Source organism: Lepidothrix coronata, unplaced genomic scaffold (genome assembly GCF_001604755.1).
Source record: "Lepidothrix coronata isolate B3197 unplaced genomic scaffold, Lepidothrix_coronata-1.0 Scaffold7, whole genome shotgun sequence".
NCBI classification, from domain to species: domain Eukaryota; kingdom Metazoa; phylum Chordata; class Aves; order Passeriformes; family Pipridae; genus Lepidothrix; species Lepidothrix coronata.
In genome coordinates this window covers 9,310,141-9,321,761 of record NW_016690187.1, presented here as the reverse complement: position 1 = coordinate 9,321,761, position 11,621 = coordinate 9,310,141, and the positions used below count along the sequence as shown (strand labels likewise).

At 44.3% G+C, this 11,621-nt stretch overlaps 1 protein-coding gene across 2 annotated transcripts; it reads left to right on the top strand.

Moving 5' to 3' along the window:
* The first annotated feature begins 2,636 nt into the window (after positions 1 to 2,636).
* CDCA7 (cell division cycle associated 7) lies at positions 2,637 to 11,614 on the top strand. Of its 2 annotated transcripts, none has more exons than XM_017834048.1 (10): positions 2,637 to 2,722; positions 4,300 to 4,425; positions 4,832 to 4,942; positions 5,885 to 6,136; positions 6,508 to 6,585; positions 7,309 to 7,497; positions 7,910 to 8,050; positions 8,491 to 8,640; positions 9,223 to 9,359; positions 9,668 to 11,614. In XM_017834048.1, exons 1-10 carry the CDS (start codon positions 2,702 to 2,704, stop codon positions 9,696 to 9,698), a joined length of 1,236 nt encoding a protein of 411 aa, XP_017689537.1. In that variant the 5' UTR covers positions 2,637 to 2,701; the 3' UTR covers positions 9,699 to 11,614. The 2 variants fall into 2 exon arrangements, with proteins under 2 accessions (XP_017689537.1, XP_017689544.1); XM_017834055.1 differs by lacking the exon at positions 2,637 to 2,722 and adding an exon at positions 3,274 to 3,619.
* The last annotated feature ends 7 nt before the right edge of the window (positions 11,615 to 11,621 follow it).

Sequence of the window (11,621 nt, the reverse complement as noted above, 5' to 3'; positions counted from 1 at the left end):
TTTGAAAAAAAAAAAAAAGGGGGAGAGAAGTATAAAGTGTGTTGTCCATAGTTAAGATAGGAAGTGTGTAGGAGAGCCAGGGATGGGGCAGCAGGAGTCCTGCCTTCAGAGAGAAAAGCTGTGTTACAATGCCAACAGCCAAAATCTGCGGGGTGACATGGAGGAGAGCGCTTGTCCTTCGTCCCAGCAGACCAAAGGTCACATTTATTTTTTCTGACGATGGAGCTATTGTTGGAGCTCCATGTTCTTGCTACTGCTTGAAGCTCCTAATATGTTAACAACTTTGATTCCCCCACATGGATGCAGAAACTGTTGCACACTCAATCTACTGCATGTCTCTCTGTAATTTCAGCCCATTCCCTTAGCACATCTTCCAAGGGCCGCTACCATGCACAGACAACTCATTTCAAGGACAGATGAGAACTTTACAGGCTATTTTCTTGGAAACACCTCATAAAATACTCTAGATGATCTTTGCTGGCACGTGAGCCCTGAGGAGTGAGCTCCCTGGCAGCACCGGACAGGCCATGCAGGCCCCAGACTGGGGACTGAACAAGCAGAGATGTTTTCTTCTACTCACATTAGCCTAATTTAAGTGTGGCTGAAAATGAAATGCTCACTCTTTGCAGTTCTTCAGTTATTGTTAATAGCTAGATGTAGGACAGTGGTGCTGCCTATGTCTTGACAAACACAGGGAAACTTTTTCCATCATGGTAAAGCCAGTTGGTAAGTTTGTTCTGACCATCCACTGAGGGCATCTGGGCCCTGCAGGGCAGAGCAGGGGCATGAAGGGCATGAAGATGAAAGCAGGAGAAATCACAGTGGCACAGGTCACAACAGCCATCACCTGAGTTACAGACCTTAATTTTCTTGTACCCTTGCTGTGTGCTGTAGGAAGAGAAGCCCTTGCCTTTCACATACTTCCAATTTCTCTTTTCCCTTTCCTGCTCCCTTCTCCCCAGTCCTCTGTAGAGTATGAGCTGACATACACAATATTCAATAAAATAATTATTTTTCACACATTAGAAAAAGAGCTGAAAATACACTTCACAAAATGTCCTGTCCAGATTCACCACAAAGTCCCTGCTCTAGCCTATTAATTTTAACATTTGACTACATACGTCATTTGAAGATTCAAAGAATGCTGTTTGCATTAAGCATTAAATGGAAAATTAACTGCAGTCTGAAGTTTTGCTTCAGCTAGTACCATCAGTGCTCCATAACATTTCATATGATGCTCTTAAAACCTGTGAAGGTTGGCTGCTTTTCTAGAAAATTCTGATAATAGTGATTCAAAATGTTAAGGCTGTTACTGTTGATAAACTGGATCTCTTCTTCCATGTAAGTAAACTAGTATTGGTAGATTTCTTTTTCTGAAAGAAGTAAAACTATATCAAAATTCAAAAAACACCCCGCTCTTCCCAACTGAGCTGTGTTGTTTGGAAACCGGCTGGGTGGAAATCCTCCACTAATGTGGATTTAGAAGAATGGAGTGTGGTCAGGTCTCTGGAGAACTGGTTTAGTTCATCTGCCTTTGTGCATGTGCTGAGAAGCCAGCGGTGCAGGTAAGTATGTAATTATGGGCTTATTTAAAATGGAGATTCTTTTACATGACAGATTGCAGCATGTGCAGGAAGAATAATGCCCACAGAAAACAGAACACCTCCGCCAGAGCTCTTGTACTCTATTGTGCTATAGCCTATTTACAGGCTTTGGCTTTAGAGATGATCCGTGGTTTGCCTTACACGGGCACAGGTTTGTGTGTGGGCTGCACGCTCATGGGGCCTCCTCCCTCCTGCTGATTGCAGTGGGGACTCACCTGCTGGCAGGAAGACACCTGGAAATGCTCAGCAGCAACAGTTGCCCTGGTATTGAGCCCTGCTCAAACTGCGGGATAAACAGAGGATTATAACAAACACCAGAGCCACAAATCCCATACAGCTTCTTCAGGGCTTCTCCCATTACTCTTGCTGCCAAATGCCAAGTAGCAGTTATTTTGCTGCGTTTAATGGCTGCACTTGATTTAATGTGCTATTATAAATGTTACCTAAAATGCTTTAAAATCATCGATCTATTTTCCTCTTCAGAAAGTACTTTGTTTACAAAGGGCAAGGCAGCCAACTTCGCGAAATTCTGTTGCACTGCTGTACTACCAAAGGGCAGCTAGGACAGAGGACCTTGCCTTTCCTGCATGGAGAAGCCCCCGCTGCCCCTGAAACTGGCAGGTATGGGGGGTTTATTTCAGAGTGGTGAAAACCAATCCACGTTTGGTATATAAAATTAATTTTAAAAGAAAATAAAATTAGAGGACCCGGCGGGGCGGGCCTGGGCCCAGCCCCCAACTTGCCCCCCCCGTCCCCCGCCCCTCCGGCACCCGCGGCGTTCCGGCAGGGAGCTTTTCGCGCCACAGGGCCAGGCCCTTGCAGCTCCACAAACCCCACACCGCGAATAGGAAAAAGAAATGGATCTCCGCACTGGCCCCTCCGGGGACGTCCCGGGAGACCTGACGAGCTCCTCAGTAGGGGTTGGGGGACGAGCACGAGGCGATCACGCCGGGTGCCCGATCCCGGTGGGTTGACAGTTGTATCTGCCAGGACGCGGGCGGCAACGCGGGAAAGGCGCCGCCGGGCCCCGCCCCCCGCGGTCCTGGCCGCTTTGGCGCGAACCTTCAGTTCCCCGAGCTCGCCCCGCCGCCACCAGCATGGCTCCGCCGCGCCCGCAGGTGAGGCTGCCCGCCCGCACCGCCGCACGGCTGCGGGTCGCTGCTGCTGCTGCAGGAAGAGGGAAGGCTGTGGCGCTTGCAGCCGCGCTCTCCCGGGACCTTGCGGGGTGTTGCGAACCGGGGCAAGTCAGGCTAAGCTTGCGGGAGGCTGGCGGGATCGGCGGGGAGGCTCTTTGGGCTGGGAGACTCTTTGGGCTGGGCACCCCGGGGAGAGCGGCGTGTGGGCAGCCCCTCCACGCGGGCCGGCAGCCTCGGGCGTCCTGCCCCGCCGCGGTGCTGGAGCTCCCCTTGCCCCGCGCATGGCGGTGCCCTTGTGCGCCTGACTGGGGGTAGAGGACGCGCCGTAGGAGCTGCGCTCGGAGTCGGGCTGGCGGCCCGGCGCCATGCGGCCAGTGCCCCCGCACCTGCCCGCCTCCCCAGGGCCGAGGGCGCGGGGGCGGCCGTAGGACGGCGGTGTGGCCTTAGGGCTGGGGCGCGGCAGAGACGGCGGGCGGAGGGGGCGGTGCAGAGGCGGGCGGGCGGCCCGGCCGCGTGTGTGCGGGACGGCACCATCTTAGCGGGAGGCGGGAAAAGCCGCCCGCTGCCCTGGCGGGCGTGAAGGGCCGCGCCCTAAGGGGACGGGCGTGTCTATCTAGTGTCTATCTAGTGGCCGTACATCGGTGTCTGGGCTGGGCTGCACCGTGCCCGAGGCCGTCAGGTGCCGGGCGGCCCGCCGCTGGGGATCTCTCCGGCTGGGCACTCCCTCGGCCGCGGCGGGAGACACCAGGAGCCGCCTCTTTTGTGTGTGGGGCCAGGCCTGGCCGCCGTGCTGTGCCTCGGCAGCGCCGGCGAAACTGAGCCGAAAATCCGCGAGCAGAGCGGTGTTGGGAGAGGACGGAGAGCTCGGAGTTCCCCTGGGTGGTTACTGTTTAAGCCCTCTTTATACAGAGTTTGGCCCTTTCGGTGGGCCCGTGGAGCGGTAGCGCTTGTGGGTGCTGCCGCCTTGGCCTTTGGGTCGATGATAATCTCGGGAGATAAAATGGGTCATTGCCAGGAGAAATATTCCCTGGGAAAGGAAAAACTGAAGCCTATCAAAAAGGATCTTTCAAACGGTGGCAAAACGACCAAAACAGCAAGCTGCTGTGTCTAGAATAGTTGTTTCAGATCACTTGTGGGTATGATCCGTTGGCCCTTCCTGAACAGCTGCAGTGTATAGCGTTTGTCTCAAACTGAAAGCAATAAATCAAAGCAGATCTCTAGGCACTGTTCATGTGCTTGCACTTTTTTCTGTCACTGTCTATGAAGACATGATTTGTGTGTATATTTCCACTTGTCTGTTTGCACAAAAGAAGTGTTCTTAAATACTGAACAAAACTCATCTGTAACAGTGATCAGAACTGTATCAGAGTAAAAACCCATTCCCATTTCTAACTTTGGGATTTATTTCAAAGCTGATGTTAGTTATGCTGACTTGCATTCAAGATTGTTAAACATCCTAAAATGTTCAAACCATCTAAACTTCAATAGAAGGATATTCTTAAAAGCTAGTATGCTACAGTAGGTCTCTTCTTAATGGTGTTACCGTTGTCATTTTGCAGCGCCGAGGTTGTTCGGGAAAGAAAAACTTCACAGCCTTCCGAAATACAAAACTGATTCCCATGGAAACATCCTCATCCTCTGATGACAGTTGTGACAGTTTTGGTTCTGATAATTTTGCAAACACAGTAAGTACAATACAAGAACAAATAAAACTGTATGTGCAGTACTAGTAAAGCTTGCAAAAATGTAAATCTGGTAAAACTAGTAAATGTTTGGTGAACAATTAAAACTACTTGCTTTGCTTATGTTTTTGTATAGTAGTTATAAATCCATGCTATATGCTGTAATTTCATTTCACTCTTCACTTGTGCTTCTAGGTGGTAATTTTTGGAAACAGATTAGCTATTATTTCTAGCCTTTGAAATGTCACCTAACCTGCCTGGTAATTTGCAACTTTGGTTCTGAAACCCCTTGTTAAATGCCTTAACTATTTTTTTTCCTTATTAAAAAAAGCTATTTGCTTATACTGCACTTGTAAATGTGAATAATTTTCTGTACAACTTCAGTTAAAGGATATTTTATTCTTCATAGAAACGCAAATTTAGGTCGGATATTGGAGAAGAACTGGCAAAAATTTTTCATGAAGCCTCTGATGATGAATCTTTCTGTGGCTTTTCAGAAAATGAGGTTCAAGATGCATTGGTAAGACAGCTGATTTTAGTTTGCATTTTTCTATTTACACTCTTACAAATTCTTAATTGAAAAATAATGCCAGCTTCAGCTTGACTCAAATGTTTAGGAAAAGAAGCATTATTGCATTTTATATACAGTCTAAGTAGCCAAAGTTTAATTTCTTTTTGTCTCCATAAAAACCACTCAAGATTCTGCGCTTTACAAGTTCAGAATAAAATCTGCCATATGCATTTTGAAATATACCTCTTAAAACTGTCCTTACTGGATGTTCCTCTGTTGGACCCTAACATTACTGGTTTCCTCAATATGAAATGTTAAGCTAGCCCATGGACTCCAGCAAACCTGAGAAAAATCTCTGTGTATTTTGACATGCAGTCAGACCTGCACTCTGGCAGCATAACATGAAATGCTGTGTGCCTTTAACAGTAGAGAAATAGTGAAAGATGGTGAAATCTGCCTTCCTGCTTTTCCTTGACATCAGTGCAAGATCGGTTTTGTTGCTTAAAATGACCAACAGTTGGTGTTTAGAAGAGAAAACAGTAGTAGTACCATGTTTGGCGAAAACCAGGTTTGTCATAACTTCAGAACATGCTGAGGAATGACTAGAAAATAAAAATGTCTGCCTTTAAAGGCAGTTCTCTTTCTCACACCACACAAACTATCTTTGCTATTAGACCTGCCAGTAACAGCTAAGTCTGCTGCACTGAAACTACAGTCCGTTTTTGCATGTGTTGCAGCAGTACCATGTGGCTCTCCCTGAGGGGTTTTCATCCCCGTGCTCCCCTCTTCTCTTGCCCCCCCCTCCTAAAATACACTATACCACTAGGACTGGATGTCTAAATTTCAGCCAAATAGCCTCTTTTACCAACCACAAACAAAATACTGTTGACTGTATTTGATTGCAGAGTAACTCCCTTGGACTTAAATGCTTCCCTTCTGGTTTGTTAACAGAAACTGGAATCGGATTCAGAGGAGAATGATACAAGTGCAGAAAGTGAGGTAGCTCAGAGAGGGCGGAAATGCTCTGTTCCTCTAAAAGTAGCCATAAGGTTTCCACCTCGAAGATCGGAGAGGAGGAAGGGTGAGATAGAACCTCTTCCTGAAACACCAATGCCTGCTTCAGATTCAGACTCTGACACTGAAGACAAGGGTGCCATGTTTTTAGAAAAAAGAGCTTTAAACATAAAGGAAAACAAAGCAATGGCAAGTATTCAATGGGACTCTCCCTTCTTCGCCTCTCCCTCTTAACTCTGGGGGGAACTCTTTGGTTAAATGAACTGTAATGGGAATTTATGTGAGTGCATTAAAAGGAATTTGCATTCCTGATATATACTTCTGATACTTTGTATCCACTGGCATGTGAAAATGCATAGACCGCAAGCCTAACATAGTAACTTTGAGCATTTCCAAATTATTTGCAGTCACTAGAACATAAATAAGACATAAAAGTAAAGAGTAGAAGAATGACTGCATTTCCTATAATTAATTGTACTTCTAGCCAATTGCCCTAATGGTCTGTAATGGAACATAAACACCCTTTTAAGGCTCTGCTTCATTTTTCTTTCTCTCGTTAGCTTGCAAAACTGATGGCTGAGTTGCAAAATGTTTCTGGTATCTTTGATGGGAGAAAGTCATTGCCAGCTGTCAGTCACGTGAGTATAAACTTACTGTATTTGTCTTCAGGTTTCCAAGAGTCAAATTCTGACTCTCAATTAAAAAGCTTAATAAACTCTGCAGATCAGAGCCCAGTCAGAATTTCACTGCTTCCTAAAACAGGTATCTTCATTCTGTAATTTTCTTTTGATTTGTCACCGTATAAAGCAGAACAGATTAATTCATAAGGGTTAAGTGTCTCCACAGACCAATAAAACTTAACAAGGTGCTCCGTAAATATGTATTTATACAAAGGCTGGAGATAAGGGGGACAGCTCAGACTTTAAAGCTCAGGCGTGAATATTCTGTGAGTTTGGAGCCTTGAAAAACACCTGGCATTTAGACTAACCTTAAAGAAGGTTGGGTTGTGAATCAGCAGTGTGATGAATTTTACTGCTGGTTTATTTGCAAGGTGGGTGAAGTTTAAAACAACACTAAAAATCGTAACTTCTCATAGACGGGTTCTGCTGCTACATGGGGGAATTACTGTATCTTGTACCTGCATAGACACAAACTTGCTTTTAACTGTTTCTCTGTGATTAACAGAAAGCCTGAGATAATTTGCCTAGGATGTTTTTACCTAGGATGTTTTCTGATTGGGACAGGGATAGACATGTTTTTGGGAAAGACAGAAGAAAGGCATCTTTTGGGGAGGAATTCAGCAGGGACTGGAGCTGTCTGGGTTTTTGCCTGTTTCATTAGGGGCTTTTAAACTTTACCAGGGACCAAAGCGACTTCCAAGGCGTTCATCACCCAGATGTGCTTTGAGGAGGAACCCAGACCGAAGTTCTCGGCCTCACACAAGGTCCAGGTCCTTGATCGAAGGTCCTCCTACTGTTTTACCAGAAGAGGAAGAAGATGACCAGTACCTCTTAGTGAGAAGAAGAAAGGTGTCTGATGAATACCAGGAGGTATGATGAGGGTCTAATTCTCATGTTGTGGGTTGTGAAGGTGGTTTTTTATTCCTTCCAGACAATAGCAATTCATACAGAGTTGATGAGGTTTATCAGTATGCCATGGCCTTGGAAGAAGTACAAAAAATAACATATTGTATGTGTTCTCCATTTTCCCTCCCTTATCCTTGAAAAATCACTTCCTCTTGCACTCTAGCAGGAATTACACAAGATCAGTAGCATCTCTGCACCTTTAAGGTGATCAGTGAACGTGCTGAAGCTGCATTCATATCATATGTCTGTGCAAACTTCTGTTATATCTTGTTTAAAATGATGGGTGTTTACAGCTTTGGCATTGCTGTGAAAATCCTCACCTTTGTAGAGTTTTTACTGAAACTAGTACTAAAAGTATTGTGTCTTTGCTAATCAGCATGAAGCCCAATCTCCCAGGAGGGGTCACCGTGGTGCCATGGCTTTTCCACATGTTGTGCGCCCAGTTGAGGACATAACAGAGGAAGAGCTCAATAATATTTGTGGATCTGCAAGAGAAAAAGTATATAACAGGGCCATGGTAAGTATATTCCAGCTTTGTGAAATGTGTACTTTGTGAAGCCATTTTCTTGTTATTCCTTGCTTGTGTTTTAGCATCAAATAGAGCAGGCTCCCTCTCACTGAGAGGAAGGATGTGATTTTTGGGAGAAAGATCTTAAAGTGTCCTTTCTTATTTTTGCCTGAATTTGTAGAATGGCTTTTACCAAGCCAATTAGCTTGCTTTCACTCTGGAATACTATCAGCTTTTCACTCTGAACTCTATCACCTAAGTGATACCAGCCACGGAAAGTGATAAACAGACACTGAAGATGTTGTGTTAAAACATCTTGTTTCAAACTTGCAAGGTGCTTTCTATTGTTGGATAAGCACTGCTAGCTGCCAAAGAGATTTTGTTAAATGCTTTATTTCCCTAACTGAAATGCCATCTTTAATGTCTTGTTTCTTTTTCCTGGGTTCTAGGGATCCACCTGTCATCAGTGTCGCCAAAAAACCATTGACACCAAGACAAACTGCCGTAACCCTGACTGCGTGGGAGTACGGGGCCAGTTCTGTGGGCCCTGCCTCCGCAACAGATACGGGGAGAGTGTCAGAACAGCCCTGCTGGATCCAGTAAGACAGTTCTGAATGTTGGCTTTGTTGTGCTTAACTTGAGCAGCCAGGTGTATTGGTTACTCATAGTAAGAGTTTTAATAGGAGAACTACTTACAGTGCTGTAGTACATAATGCAGGCCTAGCTTGATTCAACTTGAGTCGCAGAACTTTGTGTTGTGTAGAACTTGCTGTATTTACTACTTCTGTGGCTTTATTTGCAGGAGTAAAGTATGAGAGCAGAGCAGTGGCCAACAACATTCTTGTGTTTAAACATCAAGATAGTGTTCGCTTTTGCCTTGCGTTAGTGCTTAATGCCCTATGGAAAGGTTCTGTGTTGTGTACAAAGTGGTGCTCTTATGGGCTGTGGTGTTGGAGTTAAACAGAGCGGAATGCTTCCTGTGGTTGTGCAAGGCAGGCAAAGGAGAGTTTAATCCCCTACAGACTGAAGAATTTGTACTCTTGCACTGGTTTAGACAACTTTTGCAGTGCTGATGTTTACTGCAGAACTCAGTGTGGAGAAGGGCACTCTTCTTAGTTCCGGTTGTGAATGATATCTGACATTGCAGTTCACTTAAAAAGGCTCGTCTGTCTTTTGTCTAGACATGGAGGTGCCCACCATGTCGTGGAATCTGCAACTGTAGCTTCTGCAGACAAAGAGATGGCCAATGTGCAACAGGTGTCCTGGTCTATCTGGCCAAGTACCATGGCTTTGACAACGTCCATGCCTACTTAAAAAGGTAAGGATACCATTGTGTCAGTGACATGCTTGCTTTAAGTGGGACAAGCATCTCAAAAGTGGGAGAGTAGAGCTGTCCACATCCTAGTTCATCAGGTAAATCTCAAGATCAGTCTGTTGCCTTCAGAATCTAAGATTTTGACATGTGATTTTTCTGATACACTGGTTCTTACTGAAAACAAGTGGTATATCCACTCTGTCTTTTGGCTCTCAACTTCAGTATGTTTACTGTCAGGGCTTCCACTAATTGAACTAAACAGTTTTCAGTGTTTTGCTACAAGCTAACTCATGTTTCTACTTGTCTTTCAGTCTGAAACAAGAACTTGGAATGGAAGACTGAAGCTGTGACTGCCTTTAAATTTCATACTCTCTCACCAGTGTCATATTATTGCCTACAGTGAATTGTTTAATCAAATGAGATTACAAAGTGCCTTCCTTCCCTCCCCTTTTGGGTAAAAAAGGATAAAGAACTTTCATTTATTTCAGTATAAATCATACTTGAGAAAACTGTTTAACGAAGGTCTTCGCCCACAGGCCATTGTTTTCTCTTTAAACAGCTTTGCAAAAGAGGTAGTATCAATATCAGTCCTCACTTTCATGCTGGTAACTTCTTTTTTTTTTTTTTTTCCTGAAAGGAGATGGGGCTTTAAGCCATTAGTTTCACTCATGCAGCAATCTGTGCTGCAGGCTTACTTATGCTTTGAAATTGGTCACAAAAAGATAGAGATATTCTGAAAACTCAGGGCACTTTTCTCCACAGAACTAAACAACCAACTTCTGCAATACAGACACTTACTAAACATTAATGATCGATTAATCAATTTAGAATTCTCTAAAACAGCAGCATGTTCTTAAGTTCAAAAACGAAGTTTTAAAAGTTGCAGCCAAGCAGTCTCCAAGCACTAATTTTTTGGTTTTACAGAGTACTAAAAGTACACATTGGCCATTTCAAAGGAGTTTCTCTAAGTGACTTAAAAATGCAGCAGAAACAGTTTGAGGTGGCACTTTGTATTTTTGTTTAGATGAGAGAAGGCCACTGCTGAAAGTTTCTACAGCATCAGTGCTGCCTGTTGGTGACAACAATGTGAATGTACTGGTACACATTATGGAGTGACCACTGTCTGAAATGGAATGTACCCTTTGTTAAATCACTGTTTTGGTGGACTCTCCTCCCTGCTCTTGCTGCAACTGCAGAACTGCTTTGCAGAATCAGCAACGGTCCTGGGAAAGAGGGATGCCTCCAGATGAGGGCTTGGCAAAGTAGGGGGGTAGTGGTTCATGTGGCTATTGGCCAGCTGCAAGTGGATGAAAGGTGGTAACTTGTTTAATTTGTCAGGAAAAGTGGCAATGCATGTTTCTGCGTCTGGCTCCATGTGATTGTGGAAGGCTGCTTCACATGATGTTTATGAAACAACTCCCAAATCTTTGTTCGTGAAGCCCAGCCATGGTATGAAACAAGTACAGCAGAAACGGAGCCGAAGAATTCCAATATGCTGTGTGCATGGTGTCTCCTGGACACTGCTTGTAGAAAAGAAGGTGCCACGAAAATTGCATCCAGAAAGTGTAAATGTGCTTAGTTTGGTTATGGAAACTACTGTGTAATCTTTATGTAAGGTTTAGAATGCAATGTTACAAATAATGTACAGTTCAATAGTAAAAGAATCAACATGGGTTTAGAGTTCTCTGCTTGCACAGTACTTGCTCTGTGTGTATTCATAATGATCCACAGTTTATTCCTTTCTGGGGATTGCATAAGTGTGTGTGGGAGGGGAAGAGAGAGGAATTTAGAAACAAAAGATATTTATGTCTCAGTCTTGCAGTTATGTTTCATAAATCATTTCTCCTATTGAAAATCTCCTGTCCTCTCTTGATGTGTTTTTATAGGGTGAATAGTTCTGCAATCTGAGGTGGAGAGTGCTCTTCCGTCTAGGTACATTTTGTGAAGGAGCTCATTTTAGAAATACATGTTCCGACAGATAAAAGTGGTGGTTTTTTTTTTTTTTTGTTTCCTCCTAATTGCTTGGCTTTCCTTCTGATTGCTAGAGTGTGAAAGTACTGTGCTAAAAGCAAACCCTTTTGTCATATTATGGAGACTGCTGTATTTAGATTTACTCAGATCTTCAATGTTCTGTACAACATTTTTTATTTTGAAAATAAAAATTTTCAGGTTTAGATTTTTTTGCCTCTGAACTGTTTTTAAAAAGCCTGTTAGAGCTGCACTATCTTTCAGGTAAAATTATTTTGGGAAATAAAGGAGTTGGTT